This window comes from Schistocerca piceifrons, chromosome 3 (genome assembly GCF_021461385.2).
Source record: "Schistocerca piceifrons isolate TAMUIC-IGC-003096 chromosome 3, iqSchPice1.1, whole genome shotgun sequence".
Classification (NCBI taxonomy): Eukaryota; Metazoa; Arthropoda; class Insecta; order Orthoptera; family Acrididae; genus Schistocerca; species Schistocerca piceifrons.
This window is the reverse complement of record NC_060140.1, coordinates 272699522-272716830: the sequence shown is the minus strand read 5'-3', so window position 1 is coordinate 272716830 and position 17309 is coordinate 272699522. Positions and strand designations below refer to the sequence as shown.

The window sequence follows — 17309 nt, the reverse complement described above, 5'->3', positions numbered from 1 at the left end:
ATGACAAGTACACAATTTAAGTAGGAAAATTAACTCAAGTCTGGCCAAAAGTTATGTGGTATCGGACACTTCCATTGACGTGCGAAAGTTCGAAACTACTAGATTTATTACAGCGTGTAGTTATTAGATATCTGAGACATCTGTTGGATAATTTAAGTGGCCACTGTATTTAAGGTATTTATGTGTTATTAACCATGTAAAAAAATTATTTTAAATTTCTCTGAAGTTGTAGCCACAATAGACTGATGCCTTCAAAACAAATGCAGCACTGTAAGTCTGGACTGCCTGTGTTGACTCACACAAAGGCCAAAAAATAAGGAACTAAAGAAACTAATATAACCTGCAGTCCCAGAAACTGCAATGCTTCCTGTTTCCGATCAAGGCAATAGATAACGTGACAGCAATTTTAGAGGATTTTTACGTGGTACAGTGTTCTCGAACAGTCAGAAATTGTGCTCTTCGGCGAGAGAGAAGCGCGCCGTAAGCAAGTGTGGGCGGCGCAGTAGGGTTAGCGGGGGTGGGGTGGGCAGCCTTGGGGGGCGCGGCCAGGGTCGGCGAGTCGCGGCACGTGGCCTTGGCCGATCGATGGTAGCGCGGGGGCGGCGGAGGCGGCGGCGGAGGCGGGCGGCGACCTCGGGGCGCCACTCGAGGCCCGGCCACGTGCTCGCCGCCCAGCGCCGCCTCCGCACGGCAGACTCCTCTTCCCTCTGCGGCTGCCGGGCCCCTAATTACTGCACGCGTTACTATCAAACGCGTGTCCGGATTACATTATTGGGCGTTCAGAGCCTCAGAAATCATTCCACCCTTCTGTTATTTGTCCATGTGTTCCTACATACAGTCTGGCTTCAGAGCTGAAGAACAAAAGGCAATCATAGATAGGAAAGCAGCTGTATTAGACAGAGGAAAAAAAATTGTACACCTGGAAAGACGCCGACGTTTTTCATCCGATGACAGCGTGTGCCACCTTGGACATCTACATCTACATCGATACTCTGCAAATCACATTTAAGTGCCTGGCAGAGAGTTCTTCGAACCACCTGCACAATTCTCTAGTTTTCCAATCTCGTACAGCGCGCGGAAAGAATGAACACCTATATCTTTCCGTACGAGGTCTGATTTCCCTTATTTTATCGTGGTGATCGTTCCGCCCTATGTAGGTCGGTGTCAACAAAATATTTTCGTATTCGGAGGAGAAAGTTGGTGATTGGAATTTCGTGAGAAGATTCCGTCGCAACGAGAAACTCCTTTCTTTTAATGATTTCCAGCCCAAATCCTGTATCATTTCTGTGACACTCTCTCCCATATTTCGCGATAATACAAAACGTGCCGCCTTTCTTTCAACGGGGTTAGCCGAGCAGTCTAAGGTGCTGCAGCTATGCACTGTGCGGCTGGTCCCAGCGGAGGTTCGAGTCCTCCCTCGGGCATGGGTGTATGTGTTTGTTCTTAGGATAATTTAGGTTAAGTTGTGTGTAAGCTTCGGGCTGATGATCTTAGCAGTTAAGTCCAATAAGATTTCATACCTATTTTTTTTTTCTTTCAACTTTTTCGTTGTACTCCGTCAGTCCTACCTGGTAACGATCCCACACCGCGCATCAGTATTCTAAAACAGGACGGACAAGCGTAGTGTAGGCAGTCTCCTTAGTAGGTCTGTTACATTTTCTAAGTGTCCTGCCAATAAAAAGCATCCTTCGGTTAGCCTTCCCCACAACATTTTCTATGTATTCTTTCCAATTTAAGTTGTTCGTAATTCTAATACCTAGGCCTTTAGTTGAATTTACGGCTTTTAGATAAGACTGATTTATCGTGTAACCGAAGTTTAACGAGAAATAGCAGATGTACCGGTAATGGTTTCAACGTCGTCCAACAAGAAGATAGCGTAGTGCCGTAGCTACTAGTGCACCATCAGTGTCTACCCTTTAATAGCGAACACTCACAACCAGAAGGTTGAGTGTGGTGCAGTCGTATCACGGAAGGAGGCAACCATGCCCCAAACGCACCAACGCTTCCTACAGCTAACTGAGCGAGTTTGACAGGGATCAAATTGTGGCCTTCCGAGTGGCGGGATGGTCCTTACGAGAAACTGCCACACAAGTTCGACATGCTGTGTCAGCTATGCAACTATGCTGGTAGCACTGGTCACGCGAACATTCTCACAACCGTACACTAGGTTCTAGGCGTCCAGGTAGCACAGACGTCCGCCAGGATCGTCGTATTTAAGGGCAGCAGTGGCAGATCGTGCAGCACAGATAAGAGGGCTTGTGAGCCCAGACGTGTCAACACGAACTGGACCGAATCGCTCTTAGCCGTCATCCACTTACGCCACAGCATCACTGGACACGGCTCGACTTGTACCGTCTGAGGGTCCCTTGGAAGATGGAGTGGCGGGCCGTCGCCTTCAGCGATGAAAGCAGATTCTGCCTGATGGCCCTTTGCGCGAACGACGTGGACCAGGCGAGCACCGTGTCGTAGAGTGCATTCGTCCAAGACATATTGGCCCCACCCCAGGCCTCATGGTCTGGGGTGCGATAAACTACAACTCTCTTTCACCTTTGGTGTTAGGCTAACCAGTCTCAGTCGTGGAGGATGTTGTTAGACCCGTTCTTTTACAGTTCTTGCAACAGGAAGGTGATGTGTTGTTCCAAAAGGATACTGCTCGACCACACTTATCGTGCTCTGCAAGACGTGCACCTGCTTCTCTGGCCAAAACGATCTACATCTACATATATACTCCGCAATCCACCATACGGTGCGTGGCGGAGGGTACCTCGTACCACAACTAGCATCTTCTCTCCCTGTTCCACTCCCAAACAGAACGAGGGAAAAAGACTGCCTATATGCCTCTGTACGAGCCCTAATCTCTCTTATCTTATCTTATCTTTGTGGTCTTTGCGCGAAATGTAAATTGGCGGCAGTAAAACTGTACTGCAGTCAGCCTCAAATGCTGGTTCTCTAAATTTCCTCAGTAGCGATTCACGAAAAGAACGCCTCCTTTCCTCTACAGACTCCCACCCGAGTTGCTGAAGCATTTCCGTAACACTCGCGTGATGATCAAACCTACCAGTAACAAATCTAGCAGCCCGCCTCTCAATTGCTTCTATGTCCTCCCTCAATCCGACCAGATAGGGATCCCAAACGCTCGAGCAGTACTCAAGAATAGGTCGCACCAGCGTTCTATAAGCGGTCTCCTTTACAGATGAACCACATCTTCCCAAAATTCTACCAATGAACCGAAGACGACTATCCGCCTTCCCCACAACTGCCATTACATGCTTGTCCCATTTCATATCGCTCTGCAATGTTACGCCCAAATATTTAATCGATTTGACTGTGACAAGCGCTACACTACTAATGGAGTATTCAAACATTACGTGCTTCTTTTTCCTATTCATCTGCATTAATTTACATTTATCTATATTTAAAGTTAGCTGCCATTCTTTACACCAATCACAAATCCTGTCCGAGTCATCTTGTATCCTCCTACAGTCACTCAACGACGACACCTTCCCGTACACCACAGCATCATCAGGAAACAGCCGCACATTGCTATCCACCCTATCAAAGATCATGTATGTAGATAGAAAACAACAGCGGACCTACCACACTTCCCTGGGGCGCTCCAGATGATACCCTCACCTCCGATGAAGACTCATCATCGAGGTCAACGTACTGGGTTCTATTACTTAAGAAGTCTTCGAGCCACTCACATATTTGGGAACCAATCCCATATGCTCATACCTTAGTTAGGAGTGCAGTGGGGCACCGAGTCAAACGCTTTCCGGAAGTCAAGGAATATGGCATCCGTCTGATACCCTTCATCCATGGTTGGATCTCCGGACTTGCCGCCAGTCGAGCATGTATGGAATACGATGGGACGAGAAGTGACTCGTACGACTCGTCAACCGCCGGCCGCGGTGGCCGAGCGGTTCTAGGCGCTTCGGTCCGGAACCACGCGACCGCTACGGTTGCAGGTTCGAATCCTGCCTCGAGCAATGATGTGTGTGATGTCCTTAGATTAGTTAGGTTTAAGTAGTTCTAAGTTCTAGGGGATTGATGTTCTCAGATGTTAAGTCCCATAGTGCTCAGAGCCATTTGAGCCATTTGACTCGTCAACCAGCAGGTCATACACAACTACGTTAACAGGTCGAGAATACATGGCATAACTTATCCCGGGAAAGTATTCGCCAAATGTACTTTCGACTGGATGCCAGACTCAGAGCCTGCATTGCCGCCTGTGCAGGCTATACCACGTACTAATATGGGAGTTTCAGCATGGGTCGATGCCTGGTACTTCAGAACCACTTACGCTATTAGTCTGTAAATGTAATCATTTTATGTACTCCACATGCATAGTGCAACAATAAATCTTGAGTGAATTGGAAAGCTCTAATAGGATGTACCAATTTTTGTTTCCAGCAGTGTGTATACAGTCATTTATACACTTACAGGTCTTCTTTGACAAGAATGGGAAGGTAGCCGACCGTGACCTTATACTGGAAACCATCCTGGTATTTGTCAAGTCAGTTGTTTACCGGCAGGTATCATTCTTTCATGATCGTAAGTCAATGCAGGAAGTCTTCTACAAAAGTAATTTATCTATGATAAAAGCGGCTGAGCTCCGTGGGTGTGGGTAAAATCACTTGAAGAAATGCAGAAACCACACACATTTCATATATCTTTATTTACGCCAAGACTCGTTTCCGAATTTGACCAATCTTTAAATGACGTAACGCATTTACATCTTCATCAATGCTGCTGCTGCCCTGTGCAAAATAACAATTGTTTAGCTACCACGTTTCTAGAGTTGTATGTTTATGTTTACTTAATCGATAAGAGCACTTACACAGGGTGGTCCATTGATCGTGACCGGGCCAAATATCTCACGAAATAAGCGTCAAACGAGAAAACTACAAAGAACGAAACTTGTATAGCTTGAAGGGGGAAACCAGATGGCGCTATGGTTGGTCCGCTAGATGGCACAACTATAGGTCAAACGGATATCAACTGCGTTTTTGAAATAGAAACCGCCATTTTTATTACATATTCGTGTAGTACGTAAAGAAATATGAATGTTTTAGTTGGACCACTTTATCCGCTTTGTGACTGATGGCGCTGTAATAGTCACAAACATATGGCTCACAATTTTAGACGACTAGTTGGTAACAGGTAGGTTTTTTAAATTAAAATACAGAACGTAGGTACGTTTGAACATTTTATTTCGGTTGTTCCAATGTGATACATGTACCTTCGTGAACTTATCATTTCTGAGAACGCATGCTGTTACAGCGTCATTACCTGTAAATACCACAGTAATGCAATAAATGCTCAAAATGATGTCCGTCAACCTCAATGCATTTGGCAATACGTGTAACGACATTCCTCTCAACAGCGAGTAGTTCGCCTTCCGTAATGTTCGCATATGCATTGACAATGAGCTGACGCATGTTGTCAGGCGTTGTCGGTGGATCACGATAGCAAATATCCTTCAACTTTCCCCACAGAAAGAAATCCGGGGACGTCAGACACGGTGAACGCACAGGTCATGGTATGGTGCTTCAACGAGTAATCCACCTTTAAACGTCTCTGTCGAGTTTTTTCATACATGTTTGCCTCATATGATTCAGTTACGTCTCATTTGATCCACTGCATAATTGCGATTTTGCTCTTTAGCTCTCCCAGAAAGACTGAGCAGCGGAACTGAAAGTAATTTACTATATATCCAACGTAAAATGCAAGCAAATGGTGCCTTGCACTAGTATTTCAATGTATTGTATTCTAATTTTATGTTCTATGTGAAATCATGAGCCATATTTATCATGCCCCTCCGTTATGTTACCTTATGTGTGGTTGAATGTGAGTGAATGGGTGTTTTACGTATCTTTTCGGGCTTATTTTGTGGTGGAAGCTAGTTGGTTGTCGTCTGCTGCGAGCGGAAGATGAGTGCCTGTCGTTTGGCAGGGTTCACAGGCTCACCAACTTAGAACTGCTTACCTGAGCAAAGAGGTTCATCCGAGGTTCATTTCTTTGTCCCGAGATTTGTGTGTTTGTCAGGTTGGTGGCGCAAACGATCCCTCTGGTCGCTTCCGTCTCAGCCAGGGGTTGCTAGGAGCTTTGTGCAGAGCAGGCACTCTTCTCCAGGCTGTTGGTGAGTACGGTTCGCGTCTCCTAAGTAAGGCTCCTAGTACTAATGACTAAGTAGGAGGTAGTGCTAATCGCGATATTCCTATGTTAAATTCGTTGGAATATTTAAGTCATTCAGCCGAACTGAAACCTTACGAATTTCTGCTAGGACTGTGGTACAATTGGTTAATAATAGTTCATGAACGTGTTTAAAAATAGTTGTAGAGGAAATTGGCTTTGTTCCTTTGGGACATCGTAGTGTGAAGCATCCACTGCTGAACATGATTAGGAACAGCTAGTGAACTTATATCTCGTGCCAATGTGAGACTAATTGTGTGTTTTGCGTGAGTGGTTTTATTATTTTTCTATTTTTTGTGGTTTCTTGGTAATAGTATATGCTTGTGTTCGTATTGTACAGTAAGATGGCAAGAACTATGCCCCTTACATGAAGTCATTAAAGATCACCTAATTCACGTTGAGCGAACAGTAGGGCTGAACAAAAATGACTGGCTAGGCACAATGCATCTTGTAGAGGGTATAGTATGGACGTATTGAAATAATTAATGTCGGGTGATGGTTTTAAAGTAATTCACACGACATGAAAACTTTATGGAAACGCGTCAATTTACTGGAGGCTAGTTTATCCCGGGGAAGTATTCAGAATTGACCGTGGCCAGCTGGGGAGCGGTGAAAGGAAGCGACAATAGGCAGCTTAGGGCAGCTCAAGCTCTGAGAAAGCGGTAACGGAGCGCGGCCTCCAGCTGCCTTAAGATGAGTGACAGTGAGTGGGTGGTTGACCCCATGCTGGTGTACCGGGAAGCAGACGGAGAACTTGTACGCCTGTTGATAAATGTCCATCATCCCGTTTTCAGTGAAACATGCGAGAAAGCCGCGCAAAGCTACGGTGGAGCGGTCAACAGAGGCCGAAATATGCATGTTCGTGACTATAGCAACTTCACGCTGAATTCACAGTCCGCAGAGTCTAAAGTAAATCGGGTGAAGAGCGACAGAATGAAATACGCCGGCCTCCAATGGGAACATAGGACCAAAGAATTTGAAGTACTCTCCTGGGAGTCAGAATTCCAGAAAAAAATGATGTTTCATGCAGACGCTAACCTTGATGGGTGGCCTGGGAGGAGCTAAATAGCAGATGTTGAGAGGAAGGGAAATTTTGTGGGAATTTGTTCACTTCCCAGAGCAGGCATTGGTCGGCACTGGGAAGCGACGCATAATTAATGCGACTTGCGCTGCAATTGGCGTAAGTGATTTTGCTGGAGGGGAAGCCGAGGCAAAGAGTGGACTGGGAGAAGTCTCCGTAGTGGTCTTCCGTTTCCAGCTTGCCTAGAGTGCGGACGCGGTGTTCTTTACTCAGTTTGCCCGAGAGAGAGTGAGCATCTCTGCGGTTTAGGACTTAGCAAATGGAACGATTGAGCTTGGAGATAGAAAGTTTTCGTTCAGCTATGTACTGAGCAAGATAGCTAGGAGTGAATAGATGAGCGCAGCCTTGCAGCACTACAGGGTGACCGACGTCCGCATAACGACGCCACCCCGCCATGCTGAATTTGGTGATATTGCGCCCGCTCCGGCAACTGATTAATTTGTTGGATCACGTCGGCAAAGTTTCCATGAGGGTTTCATGGGCCGTGTATTGTAGAATTCTTCTCGTACTTCGCATTATGCCTGGGTCAGTCGATAGGAATTACTTTTGATTTATCGCGCTTTACTCCACGCAAACGCAATTTATTACCACTGCTTGTTAGGAGAGTCATGTAACGTGATGATTGATGGTCGTGAGTTAAAATAAATCTGTGCTAATCGACTGCATCTGTTTTCAATCAAGTAGTTGAAATCCCAAGTCACTTTCTTAATTAATTTTATGTTCAACATTTGCATCTGGTGTTCAATAACTGAATAAAACATCAATGTGCACCCCTTTTAAATTAAAAGGGATCAATTCTGAATCAATTAATGTAAACACTGCCACCGTAGTTCAATCAGGAGTCACAGGGCCTTATTACTCTCTTTGCATTATCGGACATTGCGGCAGTTTTGCACTCTCTGTTGATCTGTTAGTCAATTACCTGGGGTGAACACACACCAAAACCAGGTAAGTGACGGGTGGGGTGTTACAGTACTACGGGTCTGGTAAACCATGCACGTTTCCGCCTCCTACTGCATACCGATAAGTTTTTCCAGTGCTAATTTAACCTGTTTCGTGCGGGATAAATTCGTTGAAACATGGGATTTGCGTGAATTAAGGATAACTTTTGTAATGGTTTAATTCGTAACGGACCACGTGTACCTTGAATCATCGGAAGGTTTCTGCCATGGTGATATAGTTTTACGTTGTAGGGACAAATTCATTTTATAGTCGTTCCCTAAGAAAAGAAACGCTTCTTGTATTTGTGCTTTCCACTTAAATTCTGCTTTGAAACCATAAATGTGTGACCCAACTCACCACTTGGTGAACTGCGTTCTTTGCACGTCGGCGCACGGCTTCTCATCTCACGTACTTACGCTGACCAAATCTTGCAACGGAAATAAACCCCTTTGCAAATTAGTGCATGTTTGTAAAGGTGGTCGGTTATTCCTGTGATCTTTCTCTGTCGTGTGAATCTAGATTAAATGATTGAGAGGATGTTTCCAGTTTCCCTTTCCTCACCTTTTCCATTAATCACAACAGTTAAATTGTACAATATAATTTCACTTATCGAAAATAGATTAATGTAGTTCATGTTCAGGCACCAGCTAAGGGTACCCATAGGATGTGCACGCTATTTCAAAATGTTTGTTAACGAATAAATATGCCGTAAACAACAATGCTGTGTGTCCTGCTACTTCATTTGTTTCCACTGAATTCCAAATCTGAATTAATTCCAGTTCAGTCAGTCTTGTATGTTAGGAAGGACTTGGGCTGGTGGCGACCCTGTAAATTTTATTGTAAAAAAATTGCCTTTTGATGGTAGCTTAACCGCAGATATTTGCCAAGTGTGGATGCAATTCGGTACTTAATATAGTTCGATTTAGTCCATTATCATCGCTAAGGTAACGACGTGTAGCTTACACGTACAAATAGAAATAGCTCCCACTCTCGACTAGCGAACTAGCGGTTTACATAAGTACCTTACAACCTGTCATGAAATATGCTATTCAATACCGCTTCAACAGCACGGGAGCTATGTGCCGGACATCCATCATGTTGAGTACATCGCCATTCTGTCATGCAGTGAAACATCTTGTAGTAACGTCGGTAAAACATTACGTAGGAAATCAGCATACATTGCACCATTTATATTGCCATCGACAAAATGGGTGCCAATTATCCTTGCTCTCTTAATGCCGCACCATACATTAACCCGCCAAGGTCGCTGATGTTCCACTTGTCGCAGCCACCGTGGATTTCCGCTGCCCAACAGTGCACATTATGCCGGTTTACGTTACCGCTGTTGGCGAATAACGCTTCATCGCTAAATAGAACGCGTGCAAAAAATCTGTCATCGTCCAGTAATTTCTCTTGTGCCCAGTGGCAGAACTGTACACGACGTTCAAAGTCGTCGCTATGCGATTCCTGCTGCATAGAAATATGCTACGGGTGCAATCGATGTTGATGTAGCAGTCTCAACACCGACGTTTTTGAGATTCCCGATTTTCGCGCAGTTTGTCTGCTACCGATGTGCGGATTAGCCGCGACAGCAGCTAAAACGCTTACTTGGGCATCATCATTTGTTGCAGGTCGTGGTTGACGTTTCACATGTGGCTGAACACTTCCTGTTTCCTTCAATAACGTAACTATCCGGCGAACGGTCCAGACACTTTTTGATGATGTCGTCCAGGATACCGAGCAGCATACATAGCACACGCCCGTTGGGCATTTTGATCACAATAGCCATACATCAACACGATATCGACCTTTTCCGCAATTGGTAAACGGTCCATTCTAACACGGGTAACGTATCGCGAAGAAAATACCGTCCGTACTGGCGGAATGTTACGTGATAGCACGTACTTATACGTTTGTGACTATTACAGCGGCATCTATCACATAGCGAAAAAAATGGTCCAACTGAAACGTTCATATTTCTTTACGTACTACACGAATATGTACTAAAAATGGGGGTAACCATTTTAAAAAAAACGCAGTTGATATCCGTTTGACCTATGGTAGCGCCATCTAGCGGGCCAACCATAGCGCCATCTGGGTTCCCCCTTCAAGATAAACAAGTTTCGTTCTTTGTAGTTTTTTCATCTGACGCTTATTTCGTGAGATATTTGGCCCGGTCACTATCAATGGACCACCCTGTATACTTATTCCGTAAGTTAGGACTCTACTTTTTTTTGTGTTTAGATGAACCTACGGACAGCCCTATGTAATGCGGAACTGACCGACAACTGTCACTCGCCAGTATAAATTTTTTTGGTAAAATCTTGTGGGACCAAACTGCTTATGTCATCGCTCTAAGCTTACACACTACTTAACCTAACTTAAGCTAACTTACGCTATGGACAATACACACATCCATGGCCGAGGGAGGACTCGAACCCCCGGTGGGGGGAACCTCGCGGACCGTGACAAGCCGCCCCAGACCGCGCGGCTACCCCGCGCGGCTTCCGCCAGTATAAAATAAGCCGGTAAGTAATTATCAGCAGAGAAGAAGTAGCAGAATGGGGTAACCAGGAGATCTCGGTGACTTCGAACGAGGACAAACCGCTGAATGTTGCCTGAGTAACAACCCATCCAAAGCTCCCCAAATTGATTGTTCGTGATGTGATTGTGAAGTCGAACATAGCAGGATTTAAACCGAGACCAGACAGGTACTAACAGGCAGGAACCTTCGACTGTTGCGGAGGGTGTTTGTAAAGAACTGCATGAAACCAGCGAAAGGAATCACTCAGAGTTCCAAAGGGCTACCAGAAGTCCAGCTGGGAAATGAATGTGCCTAGGAAATTAAAATCAGTGGGGGATAATGGTCGAGCAGTTCCTCATGAGCCACACATTTCCGTAGTCAATTTGAAGCAATGCTTGAGGTGATGTAAAGACCAGCGCCACTGGACAGTGCACGACTGGAAACGAGTGATTTAGACGCTTCATTTACGATATTCCCTGTGGCAATGCAATGGAACGGTTTGGGTTTTGCGAATACCTGGCGAACGTTGCTTGCCATCACGTGTGGTGCTAGAGTGAAGTACAGATGAGATTCTGCTAACGGTATCTCGGTGTTCTTCGCCGTCAGTGTGTGGTACACTTGTAGCGCTTAAGAGAACGCTAAGTGGGGACGGATGTAAACACTTTTAGTAGCATTGTTCACTGCGTAAGGTAGAGAAACAGCCAGGAGACGATGACTGTTTGTATCAACCTGCCAACGCGCTTTATATAGCATTTAGGAGGCCATGTTTTGAGTACAACAACATTCCTGAAATCGACTAGTCTGCCTCGGGGTAAAAACACAAAAAGTAAAAATTAATGAATAAATCACATGATCTGTTACATTACTTACACGTCAAACATTTCCCGAATTGTGTGAAACACAAATTATCTCCGACAAATACATATCAGGTTATATAAACCAGTTCTCTCCTAAGTACACTACTGGCCATTAAAATTGCTACACCATGAAGAAATGCAGATGATAAACGGGTATTCATTGGACAAATATATTATACTAGAACTGACATGTGATTACATTATCACGCAATTTGGATGCATAGATCCTGAGAAATCAGTACCCAGAACAACCACCTCTGGCCGTAATAACGGCGTTGATACGCCTGGGCATTGAGTCAAACAGAGCTTGCATGGCGTGTACAGGTACAGCTGCCCATGCTGCTTCAACACGATACTACAGTTCATCAAGAGTAGTGACTGGCGTATTGTGAAGAGCCAGTTGCTCGGCCACCATTGACCACACGTTTTCAGTTGGTGAGACATCTGGAGAGTGTGCTGTCCAGGGCAGCAGTCGAACATTTTCTGCAGCCAGAAAGGCCCTTAAAGGACCTGCAACACGCGGTCGTGCATTATTCTACTGAAATGTAGGGTTTCGCAGGGATCGGATGAAGGGTAGAGCCACGGGTCGTAACACATCTGAAATGTAACGTCCACTGTTCAAAGTGGCGTCAATGTGAACAAGAGGTGACCGAGACGTGTAACCAATGGCACCTCATACCATCACGTCGGTTGATACTCCAGTAAGGCGATGACGAATACACGCTTCCAATGTGCGTTCACCGCGATGACGCCAAACACGGATGCGACCATCATGATGCTGTAAACAGAACATCGATTCATCCGAAAAAACGGCATTTTGCAATTCGTGCACCCAGGTTCGTCGTTGAGTACACCATCGCAGGCGCTCCTGTATGTGATGCAGCGTAAAGGGTAACCGCAGCCATGGTCTCCGTGCTGATAGTCCATGCTGCTGGAGACGTCGTCGAACTGTTCGTGCAGATGATTGTTGTCTTGCATACGTCCCAATCTGTTGGTTCAGGGATCGAGACGTGGCTGCATGATCCGTTAGAGCCATGCGGATCAGATGCCTGTCATCTCGACTGCTAGTGATACGAGGCCGTTGGGATCCAGCACGGCGTTCCGTATTACCCTCATGAACCCACCGATTCCATATTCTGCTAACAGTCATTGGATCTCGACCAACGCGAGCAGCAATGTCGCGATACGATAAACCGCATTCGCGATAGGCTACAATCCGACCTTTATCAAAGTCGGAAACGTGATGGTGCGCATTTCTCCTCCTTACACGAGGCATCACGACAACGTTTCACCAGGCAAAGCGGGTCAACTGCTGTTTGTGAATGAAAAATCGGATGGAAACTTCCTCATGTCAGCACGTTGTAGGTGTCGCCACCGGCGCCAACCTTGTGTGAATGCTCTGAAAAGCTAATCAATTGCATATCACAACATGTTCTTCCTGTCGGTTAAATTTCGCGTCTGTAGCACGTCATCTTCGTGGTGTAGCAATTTTAATGGCCAGTAGTGTACGTGTGAGAACATGTCTGGGATAGATAAGAAGCCTGGAAATTTGTATGTCTAGCAAATGTGAAGTTGTGATGTAAATTAGACGTCCAAAACACATATTTAAGCCGCGTGTAAACATTAATTAACGTGAACATAAACGACCCTTAAACAACACATTGGAGAGACATTCAGTCTTCACCACATGATGTATGAAGAAACAACGCCCATAGAAATACTCCATGATTTTTCCCTTGTACTATACACTGATCAACCACTATATTTTGATCACTTACCTACTTACCTTCTAGCTGCCGCGTCCACCTTTAGCACGGATGACAGCGGCGACGCGTCTTGGCATGGAAGCACTGATGTCTTGGCATGTGGCTGGAGGGAGATGGCACGACACCTGCACACACAAGTCGCTTAATTCCCGTAAATTGTGGGGCGTAGGGTGATGAATTCTGATGCGACGTTCAGTCAGACCCCAGATGTGTTCGATCGGGTTCAGATCTGGCGAGTTGGAGGGCCAGCACATCAAGTGGAACTCGCTAGTGTGTTTCTAGAATCAGTACATCACACTCCTGACCTTGTGACATGCTACATTATGTGTTTGAAAAATGGCATTGCCATCGCGAAACATGATCGTCAGCCGGCCGGTGTGGCCGAGCGGTTCTAGGCGCTTCAGTCTCGGACCGCGCGATCGCTACGGTCGCAGGTTCGAATCCTGCCTCGGGCATGGATGTGTGTGATGTCCTTAGGTTAGTTAGGTTTAAGTAGTTCTAAGTTCTAGGGGACTGATGACCACAGCAGTTGAGTCCCATAGTGCTCAGAGCCATTTGAACATGATCGTCAAGAAGAGGTGCCCGTGGTCCGAAACCAGTGTACGATACTCCTTGGCCGTCATTGTGCCTCCTTCAAGCTCCACTGAACGCACGCACACCCACGTGAATGTTCCCCAGAGAGTAATGGAGCCGCTGCCAACTTGTCTCCGTCCCTCATTACAGGTGTCAAGCAGCTGCAAGAGGATGGATTCGCACACCTCCATCGGTATGATGAAGAAAGTACCGGGATTCATCAGACCACGCAGCACTCTGCAACGGCGCCGACGTCGAGTCTCGTGCCCATTTCAGTCGTAGTTGCCGATGTCGTGGTGTCAACATTAGCACATGCATGGGTCGCCCACCGTATTAGGATATGTCCAGAATCACTGCCCAGAGTGAAATTGCACCCCCACTCCTCGATGGTCCAGTCCCTTACGCTCGTAGCGCGAATGCTAGACGCCGCCGCCGACGTACATATTGGTCGTTGAGAAAGAGTCCGCTCCTATGCAGTCGCCGCGCTACTGTGGAGCGTGAGATAGTGTTGAAAGGTCTCTGTTGGATTCCTTTCACGTTAATTTCTTAAATCTGTTGTCATTTACGGCATAAATTCCTCTTCTAAATTTACTGTTGTGTTTCTGACTATCTGGGAGGAGACTGAGCAGTGAAACGTGTTACTTTTACATATAAACAAGAACGAGCTGTCACATTACTACACTATAAACACAGTTTATATGTAATTCATGTCACACAGTCTCATACGGAACCTATATCCGCTTTCTTTTATATACTGTATATGATAAGATACTGTCATCCCACTTCCCTTCTGAGTGAGAGGATGAATGAGCAAATGTATTTCTAGTTTTATGCTTGATGGTAGCAGACAAGCCTGTCTGCTACAGAACAGTAGGACCAACGTCGGAACAGGTAGCTACGCTTTCTAAAAGCAGAGAGGTTTCCATTCTTAGTATGTTCCTGTCCGTCCCTTGTCATGTTGGCATAGGAAGCTGTGTCTCTGGTCACTTCCGTTTGTATCTGGGATTCACGCTCGGTAGGAGCGCGGGTCAGTCTGTCCGCGGCGAGCGTCTGAAGTGGTAAGATCTCCGGCTAAGCGCGTGTCTGCTAAGTCCGTAGAACAATGGATTTCTTAAGTTCAGCCTAACTGAAAATCTAATCACCTTTATTTCAGGTTTAGCTCTAAAATATCTAATGTTATCTTAAATTACAACGCAGTGTATTTGAAGTGTGAAGTTCAGAATATCTTCCGCTAGTTCCTTTTCCACTACTTTGTGAGTAAAGTGGAACCACGTGTTGATCAGTAACTCTAAGATCATCAATCTTAAATGCGAATGTGCGTGAGATTATAACGTCTCGTCTTGACAATATTTTTCAATATAGCAACTTTTCTTTATGTTCAACCCACGTGGGCTGTACTTTGTGAGACCAGTACCACGTGCCTCTACAATTGTTTGAGCCATCAGGTTAATAGTAAGACGATAGTAACCAGTTTGGGGTTTTTCTTTTGTAAATTGCTTTTCGATCTAATTTATTTTAATTACCAAAATTATTGTGAAGTTACACTCTTTGTATAAACCAAGTTGACCACGTGAAGAATGTGGTGTAATCATCAAAGTATCCCTCAGCTATTCTTTTCGGGAAGATTTCACAGAGAGTTAGTATGAATTTAGTATACCAGTGTGTGGTAATTAGATGACGGACAGGATTGCGCTACGAACGCAACTTCTTTGGATGAAAATTGAATCGGTTGGTTGTGGTTAATTTCCTCTTGCATATGTTTCAACGTTGTTTGTGTGTTATTTTATGAATGCAGTGTTGTATGCAGTCTCCCAATCTTGGCTCCATATTTGATGTGTTCCGTAAGATTACAAACTCAAATTTTCACAATCCTAAATAAGGCACCAGTTTAGTTATGAAGCAAGTTTAATATGCTGAAATTTCAATGATCAATCTTAAAATAAATTTCCAAATATTAGTCTGGTTGGGAATTTGGTAAGCTACACTGGATACCTGGTGAAACAGTTGCTCAGTAATGCAAGGTTAACTTCCCCAGACAGCTCACAGCTTTTAACCCGCTTTTATTGTCTATCAGCACCGCTTTCAGAGCAAATTAATGCAACAACATTACAGTGTACCTTGCAGTTATGTTACATGTGGTTGCAAGTCCATCCGCTGTTTGACGTTGGTCGCTTCTTACCTGTTGCACAATGGAGCGGTCATCCGTCGCTGTAATTCACCGTGGTGGACCACCTCATTTTCAACGAGCAGCAGCGCCTGTGGTTCAGAAAACTCCCCAACCACGTGAAGCAATGCTGTGAGCAATACCGAACTCTTGGGCTACGCTAGTCACACTTCTTCCAGGTTTCCAATGTTTCTTCCGCGTGTGAAGTCATCCAAATGTTGTCTCCGGGCCATGTTGTGATGAAGAACACGACCACAGCGCGCCGTGCCTGTTCTGTGATTGATACACACTGTCTTTCCCCTTTCCAAGAGCTTCCTCGTGCTGCGGGGCCTGCCCCATTTGAGGCTGCAGTCACACTGACGTCACGTCATGTGCATCAGACTTTCTGTGTACGATTGGGAGACCTTTAGCAACATGCTCCCACACTTTCATTCATTTACACATATTTGTAATATGTCATACAGTATTATCACAAGCTGCGACATCGTCGCGAAAAAACACAGTGACCCGTATATGTAATAAGTTTCCTTTAATTTACGTCTATGGTCACAATCTTTTCTGTTTAACAGATTACCGGTTTCGGTCTTTAATGACCATCATCAGATCTGTCTCATAAAAACAAAGTCCTAATGCACTGCAGCCATAGTGGCATTGTCAAATGTTAAATGCGGAATCAACACCAGCATCGCATTTGACATTTGACAATGCCACTATGGCTGCAGTGCATTAGGACTTTGTTTTTATGAGACAGATCTGATGATGGTCATTAAAGACCGAAACCGGTAATCTGTTAAACAGAAAAGATTGTGACCATAGACGTAAATTAAAGGAAACTTAATACAGTATTATGTTATCTCGCTCGTACTTAATTTTTGCAGAGCAGGTAGTTGCGGAGTAATTCACATTCTCACCCATGTTTTTGTGCTTAAATGTGTAGTAAGACTTTCAGACTCCGAAATGCCCTTGCCATAAATTTTGTTATAATCGTCATTTGGATTTGCAGCTCCTTGTGTTGGCAGTGTTTTCAGTTAAAATTGTAGGATGTGAGGTCCGCCAGTTATGCAAAACACCGTTTTTTCCAAGTACCCATACATGTTTCAGCACCACTGTGTCATCATCATTGGGTTTGCGTTTTATTTATTCTTTAAACTTGGTGTGCATGATTTTTGCTGATCATTTTTGTATCTGTACCTGTAGTAAATAATAC

At 45.0% G+C, this 17309-nt stretch overlaps 1 protein-coding gene across 1 annotated transcript in view; it reads right to left on the bottom strand.

Moving 5' to 3' along the window:
• Positions 1-417: 417 nt before the first annotated feature.
• The window catches only part of LOC124788586 (wiskott-Aldrich syndrome protein family member 1-like), a 149213-nt gene continuing 132321 nt past the window's right edge, over positions 418-17309 (bottom strand). Inside the window, exon 3 of the mRNA XM_047255857.1 lies at positions 418-743. Within this exon, the coding sequence (XP_047111813.1) occupies positions 418-743 (326 nt within the window). The remainder of the gene's footprint in view (positions 744-17309) is intronic.